Source organism: Hippichthys cyanospilos, chromosome 5 (assembly GCF_059441005.1).
Source record: "Hippichthys cyanospilos isolate Australia breed blue-spotted pipefish chromosome 5, RoL_Hcya_1.0, whole genome shotgun sequence".
NCBI lineage: Eukaryota > Metazoa > Chordata > Actinopteri > Syngnathiformes > Syngnathidae > Hippichthys > Hippichthys cyanospilos.
Genome location: NC_142373.1, coordinates 18,405,622 through 18,429,813, shown reverse-complemented (window position 1 = coordinate 18,429,813; position 24,192 = coordinate 18,405,622). Strand labels below are relative to the sequence as shown.

Below are 24,192 nucleotides of genomic sequence, written 5' to 3'. Positions count from 1 at the left end.
ACAGACAGGTTGGATTTTTAAGACTGCGGTTAGAGGTATTCCATCTCATATTTCTTCCAGTCATTAGCACACTTGCCCATGTCATAGCCTCTATGTCACCAAAGATCATCCGCACTATTTGGAGTTGCCTTTTTCCACGACCTGCACCCCTGGAGGATTATGTGAGTGTGGGTGGGCTCTGACCCTACCTTATGATTCTTGCCGTGTCTGTAAACCATCCAGTCCTCGCCATTGGTGCTGACCTCCAGCTTGAAAGTCGTCACATAGTATGACTTTTGCGTCTCCTTGGAAATGGCGCCCTGCATGGCAATGCCTGTGATTACCTTCAACGTGTAGAGGTCCACCTGTTCGCAGATATAGGGAAAGAAAAAACATCTGGATCAGGTTTGATATTACAGCCTCTGGCCTTGCAAAGGCAAAACCCGATTATACAAATGTTCAATAAGCTACCTACTCATTATAATAACGTATTTTCCGCACTATAAGGCACACGCCTTATAATGCGGAAAATACAGTAAAAAAAACAACATAATTTAAAGCAGTGCTTCATAATTAGTCTTAGCAAAAACCAAGAGAAAACCTTTATGTAACCTAGCAAATGAAAAATAAGATTATTCTCTATGAAACGTGTTCAAGAATACCTGAAAATACCTCCAAACGTTTATCCTTTTCAACATTAACAAAAGAAAAAAGCGATTTAAACAAACTTCAACAGCTGTTAACTACTTTTTTTTTTTATAGTGTTTATTTACTGCCAGTCACGGGTTAGTCTAAAACCGAAAAAAATAACCAAGTCACATGCCAAAAACTACTCCTTTTCCCTGGGGTCATTTGCGCAACCCTGGCATCGCCTCACGCCACAATATTTGAGAAGGACTGCATTACAGATATTAGAAAATCTAACAAGAGCTACGAAATAAACAAACAAATGAAAACATGACTTCCGCGGCCACTAAAACTTGCCCTCATAGAAAGAAAGGTGAAATGAACTTAAAAAAAAAAGTCTTCAGCTGCACTAATCTATATTTAACCTAATTGAAATTCAAGTCTGTAACTCTGAACCCTAAAGCTGTCAAAGAGCCCTCACAATTAATGTCCTAAAGTGTTAAAAGTGCCTGAAGACAGACATAAACATGCAAATACAGACATCAGCTATTCAGCAACCATTTCTCACCTTCCCCATTCTCCTTTATGCTCCTCATCTGCCTTTCTGCCTTCCCTCGTTCTCAGATCGATAGCGATGACCAGGGGCTCATTTTAATTTCCTGCCATACAATAGCTATAATCACCTCTCCGGCCTGATTGTGGATGCTATGCCGCATGCAGGTCCTGCTGTTAATATATGTGGCATTTTACCAGAACTGCGATTTCGACCTTGCGGCTGCTCTTTGTCCGAACACTTTATGCATTAGGGACGTAGCATAGGCTAGCTAGGCTCAAAAAGTAAAGCCTCAAAAGCACTTTCTGTATCCTTGCTTATTTTATTTTATATATATATATATATATATATATATATATATATATATATATATATATATATATATATATATATATATATATATATATATATATATATATATATATATGAACTCTAGGGGAGGATTATTATTGCCGTGTTGGGTAATATTGTAGTGTCTTAACATCACTGTAAACATAACATTACCACTTGCCAGACACTTAATTTTGATGGATATTGGTCAGTCTAGGGTGGGTGAGTTGAAAACAGCGTTTTAACTTCCACAATGTGATGCTAACTATTAAACAAACATGCTGTATTTATGGTGTTAAAGGGCAGAACTAAATTAAAAAGATTTTCAAAGTGTTTCTGAGAAAATGATAAGAAAAATGCTCATAATAATGAGTTAAGATTCAGTAGTCTGGTTCAACAGTAGTATTTTACGGGAAAATAAAAAGTTATTAGCTTGGAATATGTAATTCATCTGCATTAGTTATGGAAAATGTAATTAAATTTTTAATTGTTTTGTCAGTACTAATTTATAGTGTAGCTCTAGTATTTATTATCAAATCAATCTTTTGAATTTCACCTTTTTCCTTTTTCAATTTAGTTACACTGTGTCATTGTCTTATTGCGGTATCGGTGTGACTCACTACATTAGCATCTTTATTTGTATCGTTAGCTGTTGCTGTAGCTGCAGCTGGGTGCTTTGCATTTATGTGGTAGACTAAAGTTTTACTGCAAGCCCCTCCTTACAAAGATTGCATTTCACTCAAGATGTCATTTTTCCAATTTCACATCTTAGTTGTACTTGTAAACTTGCCTCCCTCCACCTACAATAGGAACTCATCAGGTTATACCAACCACAATGAAAGCCAATCAGTGTCCACTTCAGGGCATGATTGACCTTTGTTTTCCAATGCCAAACCACTCAGCCAAACGACGCCTGATACAATAAACATCGATCTAATCATCATACAGAAAGCATAAATTTAGAGATTAAAAATTCAACTAGAACTGTAATTAATTGATTGTAATTAATTTGTTATTTTGACACCCCTGGTATAAACAGTTTAGATACTATATTTACAATTATTGCAATGTAAATGAATACAGACTATATTAAATCAGACAGAAATACAGTATATCGAGATACAGATCACCTGACTGAGGCAAATATTGCAACAACAATTCCACCATCCAGTCTGAATACAAATCTTACATATTTCTACATTTACATTCCAATAAAATTCTGCAGCCAACTAAATTGTTGGCATTCAGATAATAATATGATGATAATGATAACATGTCAAAAGAAAACAAGAGCAACACAAAAGACACTGGAAGCATGAGCTCAGGCAGAACGCGTGATGTGTATATTACGGCGTGAACGCTGAGCGGCCCACCAGGGTACGATACGCCTCACCGGGGGAGGCAAAATGCTGCGTTTGTTACCTGTCAGGAAGACAGGTGTTTTAGACTACTCCCACCACACACACACTTGCTCACTTAGGACTAGCCAGAGATCCACCAAGACACCTAATCGATAGTCCTGAGCTGAGGAGAAGAACCCATAAGAGGGGGCGAGAAGAGGTGAGGAGTGAGCGAGGCGGGGGGGGGAAGAAAGCCGAGGAGGTGAAGACCAAATACGAGCCAGAGCCGAGAGGTCGAGACGGATGCTAAGTGAAGATTCCCCGGAAAGACTACTCATCAATCACACGAGCGTTGGAAGAACGCGGCCATCAGGACTCACATCATCAATCCGCACGCCCGACCACAATGCTAGGACATAGAATAGCAATCGAATGGAGCAGAGTACGAAGCCCCTTTCACGCTGGGTGTTAAATCTGGAAAATTCTTCTGTCTGAAGGCACTAACTAAATTTGGGGTTGAAGTCTACCCACAAACTTTCAGGCTTTGGAGGTAGGCATAGAGTTAGAGCAGAAACATGATTATGTCTATGTAAAAAAAGAATTGACGAAATCTGGACTAGACCAGGGCATGTTTTACTTTGTTAGGCTCTGGTGAGAGGTAATAAATGCAGCCCGTATGTTCCTGATGCACCAGTTTTAAAAGAAACCGTGCAAAAGTTGGGGCCTGTGTGGGTTGTCAAGAAGCATGCTTGAGCTGCATTGACACACAAACACACACACATTAAAAGACACTATCACACATCGACAACCCCACAAACTTGGACACATGCGTGGACACACACGAAAACAAAAATGGGGATGCATGAAAATGGATGCACACACATGCAAACGTGCACGTACATAGACGTTCGTGAACACACATAAAACATGGGCCCGGATTCTAAAAAAAACACACAAACACATAGACACACACATGGATGCAAACACATTGACAAAAATACAAATTTGTCTTACTATCTCGGAACAAATAATGTATTTGATTTCCGAACGCTAACCGTTATGCTAACCTCAAAATCCAATTCAAACCTAAACTCCAAAACTAAGTTTTGATCCTCAAAAAGCGGTGTGGGACTAACAGGGTCCAACAAGGACAAGAGGTCCCCAAAAAAACAGTAAAACCCGAGATATTGAGCATCACCATATGACCAAAACAACAACACGAAGACACACAAATGCAAACACACAGAGAAAAACAAACACTGCTGGGCACCTACGCAATGTACACACTAACACAAGTGCAGAAATAAACACACAAATAAACATTTGTACATACACACAGACACAAGGCCACACAATCAGACACATGGCTACAAAAACAGAAAGAGGACCAGAGACATTTTTGGACATGCAGACACACATAAACGGACACACACACACAAAGACACAAACATACATTTGGACATACACACAGACAAAAGCCATACACATGAATACAAAAACACAAAGAGGACCAGAGCCATTATTAGACATGCAGACCCACACATAGGGACACACATACACACAATTAGACAAACACACACACGGACATACAAATACATATAGAAACACTATTACACACTAACACATGAACACACAAATGTCCACAACCAGACACAAACACCGAAGGGCATGCTGAGACACAACCAGACAAATTAACAAAACGCTCACACAGACAGGGAAGGACACACACACAACACACGCAGACACTCAAGGTGCCTGATTCAAGTTTAGAGAACGGGCATGATGGCATTCATGACAGCTGCTTGTCAAGACAGGAGCCGTTTCCCCACTCACATTCGCACTAACACGCGCAAACACAAAAATGGACGTTTTTCTATCATAATGGGGACATGCACTGACGTAATACATTTCCTAGCCCCTACCCTTTACCATCACAACAAATTGCCTAACCTCAACCTAAATCCAATTTAAACCTATACTCTCAAACTGAGTCCTGATCCTCAAAAAGTAATCTGAACCTGTGAGCTCCACCAAAATGGTCCCCACAAGCCCAAGAGGTCCTCACAAAGTAAAACCCGGGATTTGGTCCCCACCATATGGCAAAAACCAAGGGCACACACACACAGCCAGCGACACACTGCTGGGTGTTAACATATGAAAACAGCAGAGGTTGTCGGTAGAAGGCAGCACCCTCTCAACAACGCTAGTCGTCAGCGGCAGACAGACAGCAAGACAACAGAGAGGACAGCTTGTATTTCCAGCCAACCGTCACAAACCATTAAACTCAACCAGTGTCACCATGACGTCCACTGAACACATGGAAGGAGCAACAATGTCAACAACTGGCATTGTTTCATGTCTGCTCTTCTTTTGCATTTTGACAACTACATCCAGAGCAGTAAAATGTGATATATCATCATATCCTTGGGCAGTAAGACAGGAAGGAAGTGCAGACTGATGGGACCTTGACCTCATGCTACTTCTTGGCTGCGCTCCCTTCCTGTGTTTCATGTAAAAGACAGTAAAATCCTGACATTTGCTACTGCGAGGCTATTACTTGTAGTTCAAATCTATTACAGATTTGATACATCCGTATTACAAGGCAACCATTAAGAAACCGAGTCAGGGAGCAAAAACTTGCGTACCTTTGGCTACAAATGAAAATGTAAAGATCTAAAGAAGTCCATCTATTAAAATGAATGTAGAGAGAGCCCAAAGCGCGCACGCATGAATGGGTTTCTTGTTGTAATACTTTAATCAGGGGGATATGGTGAATGTTTGTGATTTACTTATTCTTTTTTTTTTTTTTCTGACTGAAATGCAACCACGCTTCACTAGCTTGCCAGAAATCGGTTAATTAGAGATGCATGGTCGCACGCATAGCCTAAAGATTTACTCTATCAAAAATGGAAGTTAAAGTTTGCATAGAAACCTTATCTCCTAGTGCCATTTACGGGTGTCGTGTGGACCTCCTGTACTATGTTCATGATCACAGGTTATGGGGTACAGAATGACACGAGTGGGAATTAGTCATGCAGACTGTCTGTTTGTTTTGTTCTAAAGGGATACTAAACTTTATATAATAATCTTCAGCTGTAAAAAGTTCATACTTTGTGAATAAATAATTTGATAACTCAGAGGTTGGCAGCAGGTTTCGGACCTTGGCCTTCACTGTACAGCTACAGGCAGTCCTCAGGTTACGAACGATTTCCGTTCCCACGCAGGCGACATAACCCAAATTTTCGCGTAATCCGGAACCAACCCCTAAATTTCCGCTCGATGTCTAAATAATTACCCGAATACACGGCCTCTCGCTTAACTCTGACATTTTGATGATGTTCAGCCTCGTTTCCATCATAATGGCTTACCTATTGGCTGGACCAACTTTGCTAGAAAATTCAGCTTTCCTTTTTGGGGCCATAATATGAAAAAGGTAAATCCAAACAATGACGGTACAGAGAAAATGATGGCGCACAACCAGAAACAGGTGAGCCGGGATTGGTCGTTTTTCAATGGTTTGCAGTCTTCAGTAAGTGGCAAAATGTGTTTATAAACCTTCTGCGGTAGTTTATCTAATCCTTTTATCTTAACATCAAAGGCAATTCACATCAAAAGAAACCATTGAAAAAAGACACAGAGGGAGCTGAAATTTCACCCAGATGGTGACAACAGGTCAAGGTTCAACATCCGCAACCACTTAGTTATCACACTACCAAGAGTGTGCCATTCCCTGGCTAAACTAACGAGATGATGATGTGGAAGAAAATGACCCAAACATGGTCAAACTACTGCACACACGGTTAAAGGAATTCATTTTACATGAAAGAAAACGAAGCCAGCAAATTAATTATAGACAAAATATCAACTTTTTCCCAATGAAAATGGCTCACTACGTTTCGTATCCTTTTGTGTTTAAAGTACGATCCATACGCCCGCTGATCGTTCGCATGGGTAGAGTGCTGTCATTGAAAATGCATTAGGGAGGAATAAAGATCTTGTAAATCATCTAATATAAAGCAGACCCGGGCCGCCTTTGGGAGGCTGAGGGAAGGTGACACCCAACAAGATAATCTATTGTTTACAGAAGGGGTGTCACGAAGGAGGGTCTCGTTGGCTGAGCGGAATCCATTTCTGTCTAAGCGGAGCGTGAACCTCACACTCCCATTCCCCCCCGTGAACCAGACAAGCTCATAACTCAGGCTTGGCAAGTAGCTGGCACAAAGTTGGCACTGTGATGGAACACAGTAAACAATGCCTTACCGAAGCATCGAGCTGCTAAACCTTGATAACACCACGCCACCCACTCTCGCTCGCGCCGTCCTACGGCTACAAATATAGCAATAGAGAGTTATTATGTGTGACCTGCCGGCACAAGGACAAATACGCTGCGAAAATAACAATGCAATCTCTTTCGGGTTGAGATTTCCATTCTGATATGAGTAGGTTTCTGCGATTCGGGAATATGACTGCACTGCTGCTATTTTTGAATGCAAAAATACATTTTGTTCTGTACCTGTATGTACTCTCTGTTGCTGTCTTCGTTGGGCGTCCATCCGTTGTTGTTGTAGTTGAGTCTGGCCTGATGTGGCAGCCAGTTGTCATCATAAAAACTGGATGAAGCTGTGATCTGTTCATCTGTGATCTTTCCGGATTCCATGCCGAAGGCGTTACTGCAATGGAATGCTGGGAGAAAAGCTTATTTTTAGTACGGGAATTTAGTTGTCAAAAATAAATAATAAAAAATAAAAAAATAAATAGAACTTTCCTTCAACTTACTTTCACTGACTTCCTTGTGGGTCATGTTGTAGCGCGCCGAAAAGCCGTCTTTAGCCACAGCCATGTCGGTGTGGAAAGAAAGGGAGAGAATCCCCGTTGATGATTGGATCTCGGGCGGTACCATAGTTCCGCAATATCGACCGATCAGTGGTCCCACTGGGGATCAGAAAGAATGAAACCGTTTCAATCAATGTAGATAAATGACACCCATGCATTCAATCCCTTCCATCGCACCGATTCTATTGGGTATTTGCGCTCTTGTTACATGTTGACATACTGAGAAGTGAAGGCCTTTTTTAATATCTTTTGAACCACTGCTTCAAACCATATGACATATGACGTCAAAAACCACAACCAGTCCTTTGCCTGAATGAATCACCGACCGGTTTGTGCGCCAATCAAGCCCCATGAGTCACTGACGTTTGTAGTGGTTACCTCGCCTGACTTTGTTGCAGACATCGCAAATACTTTATGGATCGTTTAGTGATGTAATTGAAGACCAAAGTCTCCATTGGTGTGAATCTGAGTGTGAACTGTGGACCCTGTGATCAACCATCAACCAGTCCAGAGTGTAGCCTAGATAGAAAGATAATTTGGCACTGACCCTCGCTAAAGTAAGTTAGCTAAGGGAGTGGTGTTCGCTAATGCTAGCTCATACAGGCTAACTATTCTGTGAAATATTTTATAGATATTTATAGTTAGTTGGTGACCTAATTGACCACTTTACACAAAAATATAGCAACTTGGACAAGGTAACTAGTATTTTTGTGAACCAATTTGAATCACACGAGGTTAGCATGTCCTGTATATCAATAAAGAATCTGTCAAACATCTTGTATCTGACAACAAATTTCTATCTATCTATCTATCTATCTATCTATCTATCTATCTATCTATCTATCTATCTATCTATCTATCTATCTATCTATCTATCTATCTATCTATCTATCTATCTATCTATCTATCTATCTATCTATCTATCTATCTATCTATCTATCTATCTATCTATCTATCTATCTATCTATCTATCTATCTGTGTCATGAGATATGACTAAAAAAAATATGAATGAACAAATAGTATTAAAAGATTATGAACACCAAGGGAGAACTTGAAAGTGATGGCCCTACATGTTGGACAGGTCAAATGTAAAAACAACTGCCCTGTTTTCTTCAAGCCATTAAAAAAAAAGGGAATAAATCATCGACATTAGTACTTTAATCTGTAGCATCGATAAAACACCTACTGAAAAATCATCTCAGAACATTTCAAATTCCAAGCATTTTCTTGGCTTTTTGACAAAGTTATAGTAGTTGTACCATTGGAAGCATCTATAAATCATCCTTTTCATTTATCAACATCCTTTCCTTCTTGGATTGTATCCCCACCCAACCTCTCTAATTCCGTCCTCAGCTGAAATATAGTCAGGGCCACACCTTTCCCTGTCACCACCTCCCACCCGATCATTCATCCCGCATCCCACAAGGTAGGCTGTACGTGGTTTCACGCTGTACACTTTAATCGTCTGTGTGAGTGTGTGTTTGTGTGTGTGTGTGTGTAAATTCAAGGACCTAAGTGATGCATCTACTGTCGTCTTCTCTGCAACAGCAACTTGTATATGTCAACACAAACAGATGAGCGTGATCTCAAGCCCTGGGGTGCACTTGGTGTGTATGTGTTTGTGTGTGTTTGTGTGCGTGTTTGTGCGAAGGATTCCCAACAAGGATGGCACATTCGTAAGCACTGAATGCTCCTCACACAGACGCGCACACGTTGAAGCTTGTGGAGGAGGTAGAAGATGAGAAAACAGCCGGCAATCGATCAGTGCTATTGATTTTTTTTTTTTCTTTCGGAATGGGTGGATATGTGAAATAGGCCTCTTGAGCAAACAATAGTAATAACTCTTCTCCTGATAGCATTGGGAGGGAAAAAATACACTTAAAAAAACACACACACACAAATTATCGTAAGAACGGAAGAGCTTTATGGCATAAAGATGAAAATGTATGACTATCTTTGTAATGTAAGGTATGTGCATAAATCCGAATGAACTTTTTACAGTGTTGATTTGAATATGTGTACTCAACCACATTTTCATGATGTTTTCCTGCCTCTCTTGTTGACTGGAAGCACTAAAATCCAAAGTCCTTCACCTTTCGATCTCCTCCATTGCATTTCCTTCCTTTTCAACGTTTCACTTTCCTTCCCAAACTTTTGTGTCATCTCACTCAATTGTCTCAAATTCCTGACATCTGATGTCATGTTTTTGTTTGCACAAGTTTTTGAGTAGGTTCACACATACACACATACATATTTTTTAACACTTTTAGATAAATATTCACACCTCGGGTTCATATTGAGCCAGAAATATTATTGCTGCTTTGAGGAATGAACGTTAATCACCATTTGAAAAAAAAAGTATTGGATTTGGATTTTACATTTTTCTAAGGATTTTTGGTTGACTAGGTAAGTGATTATTGATGTTTCGTGTAATCAAACATAATTAATTATTACATTATTATTATTAATTAGCGCAATTATGTCGACTGAGTGTTTTTAGGCCTCTTGTTTTTGCATGTTTTTATTTTATAATTGTTCTTCTCCGAAACATCATCTTCCTTGGAATCCTTCCATTTTCTTCTTTCTCATCCACTTTCTGGAGGCAAACCAGAGATCTTCTGGCCTCCGCTTTTTCATCTTAACATATCCTTTCTTTCCCCTGCGCCCCTTTCCTTTTTTCCTCCTCCATCTCTTGAAACTCTATCCAGTCTCTCTGTGCTGAGGATTTGTCCCTCTAAACTCTCTCCAGTAATTCCAGCAGCAAGAACAGAAATATCCTAACCCCTTCACCTCCTATTTTTTTTCTTTCTCTCCCTCCACTCAACAACTCTCACTTTTATTTTCCCCCCTGAACACATATGTGGTTTCTCCAAAGTAGGTGCCAACGTTTTGCCTGGAAGCTCAGCTTTTATCAACCAACGCATAGTTTCGAAAATAGTCGGCATTCCAAGTAAATCAATACAGATGTAGGCAGGGAGAAAACTTTTCATTTCACTTCACAAAGTGGAGTCCATTGCAAAATAGCTGGAACCTCATTCACACATTACTGTTCCAAAGTCTTAACTCTAAAATCATTCCTCTACATCTTCTACCAAGCTTCTCATTTGAACCGCAGGTGAGCTGGAGATTATCCAAGTTGACTTTGGGTGAGAGGTAGGGGACGCTCTGGAAGTTAAAGTTAAAAAGAGGTAACGTAAATGTAGCGTGGGCTTCCAGATTAAAAGCGAGAGATATAACGAACACTTAAAAACGAAAGCGCTTGAAGAGTTCTTCAAAAAACCCTGGCTAACACAAACACTGCTAAAAGCTAAATGACGAACAGAGAGCATAAACAGGAAATGCAACGTGGCCTTCCAGAATAAAGGCAGATATTTCAAAATAATATAACACAGGTAGGTAAACAAAACAAACTGGATCACTTGATGGATTCTTAACACTGAATAAATCTCATCTTAATGCCCCTCTTTGTAAACGTAGATGGATTCAGACGTTGGTTCGGTCTGCTTGCTTCTTTTAATGAAAATAATGTGGCACAACCTTGGTTAACAAAAGCTGCTAACACACAACTAGTGGATACATAACGCAACCGCAGCCACTACTGTTGCTTCTATTCTATGCGCTTTATAATGTGGTGCACCCTATATTTCAAAATAGGACATTCATTGACGTGCGCCTTATAGTTGATTTTTGACAAAAATTTCAGAGTAGTGCATGGACCACATCTGGATTAAGATGGACTTTGTCCTTACTTTGACTCAGTGTTAAAAGAAAAAAGAAATCCTTATATTCACCCACAAGCAAACATTTGTCTCACCTCCAGGAAGTCCATCCCAAACCTCCAGCCAGTCGTACTTGCAGTCCCCCTCTGCTCCGGGCAAGGGGTCATTCTCCAGGTCAAAGGTGAGAAAGGTGAGGCTCACATCCATGCTGGGGGGCACAACGATGATGAAAGAGCACTCTAGGTTGTGAGGGTATTTGTCAGGGAACCCTGGAGACTCAATCAGACCCGAGGGACTTGTGAAGTTTCTGGAACAGTCAGAACCTAGGATGACCACAGAAATGGGTATTAAGAAAAAAAATAATCAACAATAATGGGATATCATGTAACTTCTTGACCCCTTTTGATATGATATTGTCAAGGAAGACCTTATTGATGAATACATTTAGAGAGTGACCGAATTTCTTTGACTGAATAGATGTCAAACTCCAGTCCTGAAGGGTCGGTATCCTGCGTGTTTTCCGCCTTTCTCTTTTCAACACACCTGATTCAAATGATTAGTTTATCAGCAAGCTCTAAATGAGCTAGCATATGATTTGAGTCAGGTGTGTTTGAGGGGGAAGATTATAAAATAGTAAGGATACCGGCCTACCAGGACTGGACACCACTGTTTTAGAGATGTATTTGAAAGGTGCTTGATCAGTCTGTTAAATGTCAACCCTTAAAGATTTGTTGAAAATCTTATTGTAAAGCAATTTTTGGGGGGACTGACTCCCCCTTTAATACAATAACATGCACATAAACGCACCACCACACATGTAATTGTCTCATACCCGTTCATAAGGCTTTTGAAATAATCCGGACACTTTAATAAATCCTGTCCTGTAATATTCCCTCTATCAGTGTGCCGTCACACACAATTGGTGTGGTGTAGTGGCATCATTATTCCAGTTCACTCAACCATGTATAGTCGTACACCCAAACATACACACACGCCGCTGTCTAAGCCTCTTACAGTAACCCATTTCCCTCCGGTCTGTTTGGGTGTCTGCACTGCTTGCTTCCACGAAAAAATCAAGAGAAAGTAAGTAACACATTTCAAGAGCAGCGCCTCTCGCATGTTTAAATGTATTCAAATATGGGCGCTTTCACGGATGAGTGTTTGGACAACTTACTTAAAACAATCAGGTCAATCACCACATACCATACACTCTAGATTGTAGTTTTTTTTACCGTATTTTCTGCACTATAAGGCACACCTAAACGCCAGTTTTTCTCAAAAGCTTACAGTGTACAATATTATCCGATGCACCTTACACAGTGCATGAACCAAATTTTTTGGGAGTGCCGCAGCACCACCTGGTGACTTGGAGGAGCAATTCCACTTCGAATAGCAAAAGCAAAGTCATTTCCCTAAAGTCATATGCACCATTCTTATGCCACTATTTGAGAAGGACTGCGCTAGGCCATAAGCGAGTACTGTATTTTTCGCACTATAAGGCACATCTATTTTTCAAAAGCTGACCGTTTGCCTTATAATCTGGTGCACTTTATATAGTGCATGAACGGCAAGTTTTCATTTTTGGGGACGAAAAATGAAAAATAACAATTCCCATGTCAGATTTTATGAGTTTCAGTTATGGATGTATTGTTTATAATTTAAAGTTTGATAACAGCCTGTTTGAAATTATGATATGCTATATATGCTCAATTTTTGACACGATTTATATTAGGACAAGGTGCAAAAACCGCAGGATTTTGCATAAGAAAGCACAATTTTCTTAAATAAAGGCAGAAACTGTTTTTAAATCAACAAAGCAATAATTTCAAGGTTTTTGGTTGCAATTTGATTAATAATAATTAATAATAATTCATTGTGGCATTGATCTAAACAGTCTTTTAAAGTAACCAAGAAGTATTTTTCCCATTCTTCAGACAGTACTTTCCAGAAATCATCTATTTATTAATGTCGGATTGAAAAGTTTGACTTATTTATCTGATTGTTTTGTTAACATTCCCTTTAGCGCAGCTCCATCTAGTGGATGCATAACGCAATAACTATTGTAGCTTATATTCTACATGTCTTATAATGCAGTGCGTCTTATATATGAAAACCGTTTTAAAATAAGCCATTCATTGCAGGTGCGCCTTATAGTGCAGAAAATATGGAAACAGAAACAGCAGAAAATAACTAAACAGTAACCATTGAGTGACATCACGTGTCACTTGGTCTGTCCTACTTATCAATCTGTTTTGTTTTCGACCTTCTCACACTTGTAATGACATCAGACACACACACACCTTCACCTCACCCCCACAGTAATGTGGGTCAGCATGACTGTAAGCATGTGTGTGTGTGTGTGTGTGTGTGTGTGTGTGTGTGAGATCGCCTGACCAGTTTGGTTGCCAGCAGCAATTTGCCCCCCCCCAGAGCCCCCCTCCCTCATTACTTCAAGTTCATGCACATCACATAAACACTTCTGCCCTCCTTTCACATGTGATATGTTCCTTTCATGCCCTCTTAACCCGTATTTCCACCTTGTTGCTCTTCTTTTGAAGATGACAATACTCCTGTATGTACCGTAATGAAGAGAAGCAGGAAAAATATTAAGTTTGTCATTCTTCACATTGAGTTGTATCTTCCTTGTTTTGTCTGTGTCATTTCCAGTCTGCATCAAGAATGCTGTTGCACTGCACTGTGGTTTATGTTGCTGGGTAGATTTTGGATGTGTGATCCCGGGGGACTGTAAACAGCAGACTTCATTTAAACTACATGCCTTGATATTTATTTTATTTCATGTTAATATTGATTTAATATGGACCAATAAAGGCATTCTATTCTATAATTTGATGAGTCTAAAAGTACATTGGACAAGTTTAGATGTGGTTTTTCAACTTTGATTTTGGACTAACAACACAGCACTCCTAATTTCATTATATACCAGAAATACAATATCAGTTAAAACACTCTATTCTATTCTATAATTTAATACGAGTTTAAACCGCATTGGACTAATTTTAATGTGGTTTTTCAACTTTGATTTTGGACTAACAACACAGTGCTCCCAATTTCGTATATTACTATGATACTATACTATACTATACTATACTATACTATACTATACTATACTATACTATACTATACTATACTATGATATGACATGATATGATATGAGGAGTCTAATTCGGCATTGGACTCATTTAAATGTGGTTTTTCGACTTTGATTTTGGATTGACAACATAGTGCTCCCAATTTCCAGCTATGCAACAACAATAAAAACTTTCTATTCTATTCTATTCCATTCTATCCTTTGACATGAGTATTAGAAATTAATTGGACTAATCTAAAGGATGTTTGCCAACTTTGTTTTTGAACTAACAACACAGGAAAGTGTATTTTTGCCAGAAGGATTCAAGGGCTCACAACCATGGCCATGATTTATACTTGATACATATTGAGGCACAATACATGTCCGGAAGTTTTATGTGCAGCTTGTTGCCGTTTTAAAGTTGACGCATTGTTGCATTTTATAAAGCTGCTAAAATTGTTATGGTTAAAATGGTGATAGTAAACAATGGCCAGACTACTGGATTCAACTTGATTGCATTGGACTGAGAAATGATGCACAGTGATCTGGATTAAGAAAAACAATGCGCGTGTGAACATATCGTACAGTAAAGTACTTTGCGCAACAATAATGGAGTGAGCGTGTGAGTGAGACTGTCGTGCAGACATGCCTTTGTTTGCAATGGCTCATCCTACATCTGTGCATTCATGTACAGTAAGTACTGTAAGTGTGTGTGTGTGTGTGTGTGTGTCCGTGTGCGAGAGCGTGCGCATGTGTCTGGCGAATTCTGGGTCACAATAACAGCTGGGGGCACACTGCCTAGACAGCAGGATTTGATTGGCTGCCCCAGCAGGATTGTCTGTGTATTGGTTGTAACTCTTCTCCAGAAACCATAGTAACAGAAGTGTAAACACTTTCTTATTGTATTTGTGCACTTTTTGTGCATTGCCAACTTTTCAATGCATTTTCTCCATCCAATATTTGCATCACATAGCAAATGTCGTGAAGATTTAAAAAGAAAGCAAATGGCGAGAAATGATATTTTGGTGGTAGACGTGTTTCAACATCTGCCAACAAAGCCCTTTCCACTCTGACTAGACTCTTACTCAGCCGGCAAATGTCTCTCCATTAGGACACCAGTGAGACAATCTCCCCTAACACAGACGGGGATTAGGATAGAGACCCTCTCTAAAAAAAAGTCATCCTCTCTTAGGGATGAAGGACTAAGCAGGGGAGAAAAATCATTAATACACACAGCGAGACGGATCCATGACACGCTTTGTACAATGGGGAAAATATTTGTTAAGAGAAAGACCAGACTCTACCAGATGCTACATCACATACGTATTTTAAATAAACTCATTCAATACCAAAGACGTGTTTTTACGTATTTTTTTAAAGAGTCAAGAAATTCCGTCTCAGGTCCTCATGTTTTTTTTTTCAAATTTGTTCAGGTGTTTGGCCAAATGTGGATCAAGTACTAAAGTAAAGGATTACCTGAGGTAATGAGGTGATTACTTTAGTACCTACAGTAATCAAGTACTTTAGTACATCAGTACTTAATTTACTTTAGTACTTAATAGTTACGCAAAATAAACAATTACCTTACCAATTTAAATACCTTTATTTAGAACTTCATCACCTAAATTAATGGATTACTTAGTACTTAATTACCTAAATAAATTGATTACTTAGATACTTAATTCATAAAGTATCAGCCATTATTAGAACTTTCTTTCAGCAAACATTTGAAGAGATATAAACTGAATTTGAATGTTTGGACTCATTAAAAAGAAAAAAGAAAAACACGGCTTTGGGATTGAATGAGTTAAGTCCTATAGTAATCAATTACTTCCATATCTAAAGTAATTGATTAAATAAACTTATCGTTTAACTTAGTGCCTTTTTAAACCCTCATTTAGCCAAACGATTGATTAAAAAAAGAAAAAAGTTATCCATTACTTGACATAACTCCTTTAGCCAAAAACATGAATAAAAAAAATCACAACAAATACCTCGATTGAAAGTTTGGGCCCCTAAAACAAAAGTAAAAATCTAATATAATACATTGACATTGTAAATCATATTAACACACAAAAAAGAAAACTAACCCTACTTATTATTGTTAAGGAAATATGGTGAAAATCACAGGAACAGCACAAGGAGCCACATTGTAATGAGACTACATAAGGTGTGTATGACGCGCACACACACTTTCATCCTGACACATGTATATAAAATACAGTCACCCACACAAGCAGACGGTGAGTTGCACCTTGCAGGATAACAAGATCTTGTTAGCCGTCTTCCAGCAGCTTGAATGTTCAAAATGTTCCCTCTTTGCCAGGTACACACACACACACACACACATGCTAACACACGCAGACACACAAGCACACATCCAATTTCTGCTTTTTAGCCGTGGAGTAGGAGACGGTGTGCTACACACTTTGAAAAGTTATTGAGCAAAAACTGCTTGAATAAATGCTTGGACATCCCTCGAATCTCAACCGCAGCTCCTTGTGCACAGAGTTTGCTTTATTACAGCGTGTAACTCAGGGTTTTCATTTGGAAAAGTCATAACGGTTGCCAAAGAAACTGATCGACATTTTTTTTTCTGTGAACCTTACCATAACTCCCCTCAAGGTGTTATATGACAAGAACACGATGTTAAGGAGAGATGGCACCTCTTTTTAGATTGATACTATAAGCCGCACCAGTATATAAGCAAAAATTGAGTAGAAAAGCCTTTTTTTTAGACTATATTTTTAAAACTCTTTTTAAACACAGCTTTTGATTCAAATCTTTTCAGTTTTATTTCATAGTACTGTATACAGTTTATTTGACTCAATCTATTTCATAACATGCTCAGAATGTAAGTCTATTCATTTATTAGTGGTTCATTATTACTGCCCTTTTTGCTCTATTATTGTCTTTTTGTTTTTGTATTATTGCCTACCTTATTATTCGCTCGATTATGGAACGTAGTCTGCTCGGGAGAAGTAAACGGAATAAGAATTTCATTGTGTGGCATTACTATGCCTATGACAATAAAACTTGAATCTTGAATCTTGTACTATAAGCCGCAGGGCTCAAATAATAAGAAAAATGTTGTGGCTTATAGTCAAAAAACAAAGCATGATATATCACATTGTAGGAAGACAGCTTTTGATTACTTTTGGTATTTGAATGTATATACACCTCAAGGAACAAAGTGAATCAGGAGTATACTGTGGAAAAAGCCGAGATGGATATATGGACATATGTTTTAAAGTATGGCTGTTGGAACCCAAGCAAAGAAACGGTAAAAAATAACACAGCGGATTTCTTAAATCTGCTTTGACTTAAAAGCATCTTGTATCAACTGCAAACTTGCGCATTTCAACTTTTTTTTTCCATCAATCCAAAAATGATCCAAAGCGCTATCACATGATCTTCATCTCTCCATGTTAACAACGGCAACCGGGACGGCAGACTTCCAAGCGTGAAGTCACACACTCATCCCAAAGTCGATTGAGGGGAATGGAGTGGCAAAAGACACACACGGAGCAAATCCCCGCAGGCTGCTCGCCGAAAGTGAGACGCATCCTTTTGGACGAGCACGCGTGTTGTGTTAGTAACCTCAGCCCGCCATGTGTGTGACGCTGTCTCTCAGGGCTCAGGACTCAATTAAACAGGCATGTGCGGAATGCTTTCAGGGGGAACCGAACGAGATGGCCGAAGACGCCATGCGCCCCTTTGTGTGTCTCGCTCGCCCTTCAACTCAATTGGTCTCACTTTGCCTGACCCACAACGGCGTGAAGGGGATCCATCGCTAACACGCACAATAAGATGTCATGCTCGCACAGACAGAGGGCCATTGAGGGCTGAGAGGTCTCGTGTGGGTAGTCAAAAGGGGTCTTAAGGGTCCCCGTTTGAGTTACTGTATTTTCTGCACTAAAGCGCACCGCATTATAAGGCGCCTATAATAGAAGCTAAAGTTGTAGCTGGGGTTGCGTTGTGCGTCCACTAGAAGGAAATGTCAGCAAAACAACCTATGTCAGTAAAACTTTATTAGTAGACCAGTTAAAAATCTTTTACAAAAACTCCTGTCAACCAGGATTGAGTTCAACCCGTCTGCATTATTTTGACCATTTTTGGCTCGTTTTTTTTCCGCGTCTTTCGTGCAGTATTTTATCCAAGGGAGTAGTGGTGTGATAACCAAGTTGTCGCGTCATTTCAAACTTTCACGTTGTCACCATCTGGGTGAAGTTTCAGCTCCCTATTGTGTTCTTTCAATGCTTTGACTTTGATGTGAAATGCCTTTGATCAAAGGGATGGACAAAACACCGCACAAGTATTAGTAATGATGACGATCTTGAAGTGAAATCCGCTTACCAGTTTTGAAAATTTCGTAGCGTAGCGAGAAGCCAGCCCCCTGGTGGGCATAGTCAGAAACAAACTTGATGTGGAGGGCGGGTCCGGAGGATATGATTGGTGCTGGGGCGATGTTGCTGCAATGCTTTCCCAGTAAGTCGGCTGACTCGGAATTGCCGTCGTGGATCTCAACGTAGTCATACCTACAAAGGACAAAAATATATCTATTCAAAATCATCTTGGGGAGGGATTATGGGCGGAGCTTCCCCTATCTAACATATTCAGTGACTGTCATATGTTCCCATTTATTAGAATGATATCATCAGTGACCTCAGTGCAACATTTCTGAAGGAGGTTTAAAAAAAAAGGGTTGGGGGGGCAGAAATGTATTTGACTGCAATATTCACTGTCAGCAGAACTGTGCTTTTGTTATTGCAGCTGCAGGGGAAGATATATAATTCAGGCATCCCATAATAAACACCACAGTACACATATTGTAAGTGCCGTGCAACATAAACTGAGGATTGCACAAAATCCCCATTGCATATTTCAGAAGACTGTTATTATTAGTTTAATACCAAAGATAGAGAGTACATAATGAAATACAACATGGTTTAATGAGAAAAAATCCTACTAAGTTTGAAGTAATTAGTTTAAATTGTCATGTTTAAATTAAAAAATATATACGCTTCTTGTGTAGCTCTCTAATACGAGCATATACCCAAATTGGATTGTGCTTCCATGAAATGTAGCACACGTTTAATAATGATCAATGTTGTGTTATAATCGTGTGTTTTATTTGTTTGAAACCATTTTTTTAAATTCATTCAGTTTTGTTATTTCGCAACTGCGCAGCAGGAGTGTTCAATCAAACATCAAGTTTGATTGCAAGTTGACTTAATTCCATTCTCACCAAGAGACCAGAAGACCTAATAAGTACATTTGGAGTCTATTTGCACATCTTTAGCTACTTTATCGATCAGTCCTGACCACACTCATGTTAATTGCTCTTCTATTGAGCTTTTTACATCTGTCCAGCGTGATCAGCGAAGGAACCCTCAAAGAAAGTCTGCTTTTATGCCATCATACTCAGGAAATAAATCGATAGTACTTGGAAGCTTTCATTACAGTAACACTTGAGTAGAACGCATAGAAAAACTCTTGTAATTAGTCAGGCTGCACCAAAACGAAGATGTTGGGCTGAAACCGAAAAAAAAAAATAATAATAAAACTTTCTTTGGTCATCGCCTAGCATCAGACAATTAACTTGGGAGACAGACTGTGTGTGGTGTACACACATCAGTTCTGTAAATAATAGATGAAAATGAAATAAAACAACATAATGCGGCTCTGATTATTATTATTGTTCAGTGTTTTAATGCCCTTTCAAAGGGGACACATTGTGATGTGCTCCATTTTTTGTGGTAAATGTTAGAATAATTAACGGTAACAAAGGCAGTCTGTATTTTGATAGACTGGCATAATGACCACAAGCATATAACAGAATTTGATTAGCTATTCTAAACATAAGTGACAAGATGGGTCATTATGGTAATTAAGTAAAATATCAAAGTCATTTCACCATCAATCTTTGTGAAATGTCAATGTAAATGTAATGTAAATGTCAGCTTTTATTGATTGATTGGAATCCCGCACATGTGTGTATGCCAAAAGACCATAACAAGTCAAATGGAATATCTTTCTGTGTAATCTAACCGGTGCACTCTTAATTGAATCAGCTGGAGACATCATGACTTTTACACGATCCTCTAGTAATATTCCTGCGCGTGAACAAGGATGGACTCGAACATTGGTTCAGGCTGCTCAATTCTTCTATTGAAATTAATGCTATTAGAAACTCAGCTAACTCGAGCTGCTGTTAGCTACAACAGGCACTGGCTGCTAACAGCCAACTGAAATCTGCCCTCTAATTCGTCCCGTTACGCAGGGGTGTCAAACTCATTCTTATCGTGGACCTTATTGTAGTTTTAGTTTATAACTGTAAGGTCAAATAAATGGTCAAGTTCGTCACACACGTAGCTAGCTTGAAAACAGAGGTCAGTAAAAAACTGTTCAAAAGAGAGAATAGGACCTAAAACGGTTGGGGTTTTTTTTCCCCCAATTTTTTTAAAATGTAGTATTTTAGCAAGAACCTGAAGTCAAATCAGCATCAAAATGATGTGGTGGGCCTGATCTGGCTCCCGGGCCTTGAGTTTGACACCTGTGTTTTCCGGTAATTATTCTAAGTAAGAATAGGGCCGATATAAAAATGCACATCTGTGCTTCAAAACTCATCTTATGTGTCCATTTTTGCCAAAAGTGTTCAAAAAAGTAGCCAAAAATTCGACGCGTCCTCATCACTTAGTTTTGACTTTGCCGATATGCAACGGAAAAAAGCGAAATGGTGTGATTCCATCCAATCGTAAGTTTTCGATGGTATTACTTGTCAAAGTCGTGGGTGAGCTGTAGCCTAAAGCAGCTGACTTTTGGCAAGCGGCCCTCATGGAAGGAGCAAGAAAGCCTCCGTGAAATTTAAGCACACATTCCGGCATGTGCTTTTGTCTTTTCACCCGTGTCTATGTGTGTGCATTGTTGCAGACAGGTGAGCAACCTCCCAAAGGTTACCTGCCTCCTGTATTCCCATCATTTAAGGTGCCAACTGGTTATGGAATGCTCCAAGGGTGGTACGCTGCACAGTGTGTGTGTGAGTGAGTGTGTGCGTGTGATAGTTTCCCCTTAAAAGGAATGGAAAATTGACTTTTTATTGTAAGTATCGTAATTTATTTGCACTTAAAAATCCTTCAATTTTTTAGAAGTGGACAGTACGCCTTATAATCCAGTACGCCTTATACATTAAGTATAAGTACAGTATGTGACAGAAAACACAATTTTATAAACAGTTTTTAAATCAACAAAATAATATATTGTAAGATTTGTGGTTGCAATTTGATTAAAAAAAACAAGTTTCATATTTAATTGTATAATAATTCATCTTGGCATTCATCTCAACAGTCTATTAATGTTATCAAGAAGTATTCCTTTTTATATAAAACAGCTTTTTATTCAGAGTTGTGAGAAACAGGATTTTTAATTTTACCATTAAAGTTTAACTGACTTATCTGATTGTTTTGATTGTTTTGTTGACATTCCCTTTAGTGCGGCTCCCTCTAGTGGATGCATAACATACTGTGCGCCTTATAATGCGGTGCGCTGCATATATGACGACAGTTTTAAAATAGCTCATTCATTGAAGATGGGTGTTATTAATCCGGTGCGCCTTATAGTGCGGAAAATATGGTATACAGATAGTTGGTTCTTAATCGTGCATGCCATCAAGTGTAAAATTAAACATAACTAAATCTTATTTGTGTTTGCCGATGTGTCCATATCCTCTTTCCATCATTTGATTATCTTTTAGCTCCTGCAACCTTTTGTCAGTCACTCAAGAATCGCTGTGTGGGAGAGTCAAGTGAGAGAAGTTGGATTAAAACGTAAGAACCGAGCATTTCTGGGGTGTTTTTCCCGAAGATTTCTTAAAAAGAATTGCAGCAATTAAAGTGTGGGACACGGCCTACTGCGCACCCCAGTCACACTTATAATTACGTTTTCCTCACCTACTTATTTTCTGCCGTGCCGCTGTAAGACTATGTGTGTTTTCTCATGACAAATAGGGAACTGGAAAGAAAGTTAATCGCTGTTAGGCTGGACTTTGCTCCAACAAGTGCAGAGAATATGACAATATAATGATGAATAATGATGAATTATGATCTCTGCGTGAGCTATGTACACACGTACAAATCACCACAATGACGTTCTTGAAAATGTTGGTGTGCATCTAATTGCAACTTGTTCTACAAATGTTGAAAATTGTGTGTATATATATATATATATATATATATATATATATATATATATATATATATATATATATATATATATATATATATATATAAATATATAAATATATAATTGTAGGATCTATGATGTAGGATTGCTGATGGATGGATGGTTTATTTGTTGAGGGAAAGTAAATGGTCACAACAGCAATTTTTAAACTCCCAAATTAGTATTACTAGTAAATCCAGAAAATTAAGATGTTGTGGATTTGTATATGTTAGTAAATTGAGTCTTATTTTACTATTACAGCGGGGGGGGGGGGGTCCAAACTTTTTCCTCTGAGGGTCGCATAATAAAAAAAAGAAAGATGTCAGATATGTCTGTATTTTTTTTTCGTTTTCAATCATTCAAGCAAGAAATTACATATTAGCTATATAATGTATTTATTAAAAAACTAACCACTACCATATTTTCCGCAATATAAGGTGCACCGTTTTATAAGGCGCGGCGTCAATGAATGGCCTATGTTAAAACTGTTTACATGTATAAGGCGCATAGAATAGAAGCTACAGTGGTGGCTGGGGTTGCATTATGCATTCACTAGATGGAGCTGCGCTAAAGTTATTTTATTTTTTCGTCCCCAAAACATGAAAACTTGCGGTTTATGAGCCGACTATGGCGCATCGGATTATAAGGCGCACTGCCAGCTTTGGAGAAAATCAAATGCTTCTAGGTGCGCCTAATAGTGTGGAAAATATGGTAATTCAAGCATTTCCGTTAAAGGTGATGAGACTAATTTGATTTTCTAAGACTGTCTACTACACTGTCTTCTATTATTATTATTATATACTTTATTAGATAGCATTGTGGGCCATATCAAGCTGTGATTTTAATATATGCTGCATATGCAAAGTGAAAAACGTAATATACACTTGACAGCCATATATTTGAATATGATGAGGATTGACAATACATCTTATTTGTATGCTACACCGGATAGAAATAAAAATAATGCATATGGATTTTTTTAAGATTTAAAAATGGAGAGAAGCTCAGAACCAAAAAAAAAGAGCCTTTTCAGTATGATTTTGCTTGTAGCTGTACGAATTCAGATGAAAAGAGGCTTTCTAGCATGCGATCATGCAAAATTTGGGGACACGGTGTCATTTTAACGATGCGGCGTCCTCACTTCCGTCCCTCACTTTCATATATCCAAATTGAAAACCTCTGCTGCTCCAACAGTCTCCCATGACATCAAAGCCGGGCTCCAAGAGAAAAGCACACGCCCTTCCCTCCGTTCAAAACAAAGACTTTTTGAATTGATGACGTGAGGTCCAAATGAAGGCAAAATGTTTACAGATTCAGCTAAGTGAGAACATGACACCGCCTTCGCTCCTGTTGGACTGACAGCCACAGGTGTCCTCCAGCCCCTCCCACCTTCGCTCCTCACCCCGTCCTCCCTTACCCGTTTGGCTCCGGGCCCTCAGTGAGGAGCCGGCATCGGCGTTTAAGTGCGCGCACACACTGTAGGCACAGAGATCCACGCACAT

General features: G+C 39.0%; 1 protein-coding gene across 1 annotated transcript in view; it reads right to left on the bottom strand.

Annotated features, from left to right (window-relative positions):
• The window catches only part of LOC148423857 (neuropilin-2-like), a 113,531-nt gene that overhangs the window by 58,414 nt on the left and 30,925 nt on the right, over positions 1 to 24,192 (bottom strand). The window contains exons 3-7 of the mRNA XM_088414710.1: positions 18,827 to 19,008; positions 11,478 to 11,705; positions 7,606 to 7,761; positions 7,343 to 7,512; positions 189 to 344 (exon numbers count right to left, since the gene is read on the bottom strand). Coding sequence (XP_088270836.1) covers positions 189 to 344; positions 7,343 to 7,512; positions 7,606 to 7,761; positions 11,478 to 11,705; positions 18,827 to 19,008 — 892 coding nt within the window. The remainder of the gene's footprint in view (positions 1 to 188; positions 345 to 7,342; positions 7,513 to 7,605; positions 7,762 to 11,477; positions 11,706 to 18,826; positions 19,009 to 24,192) is intronic.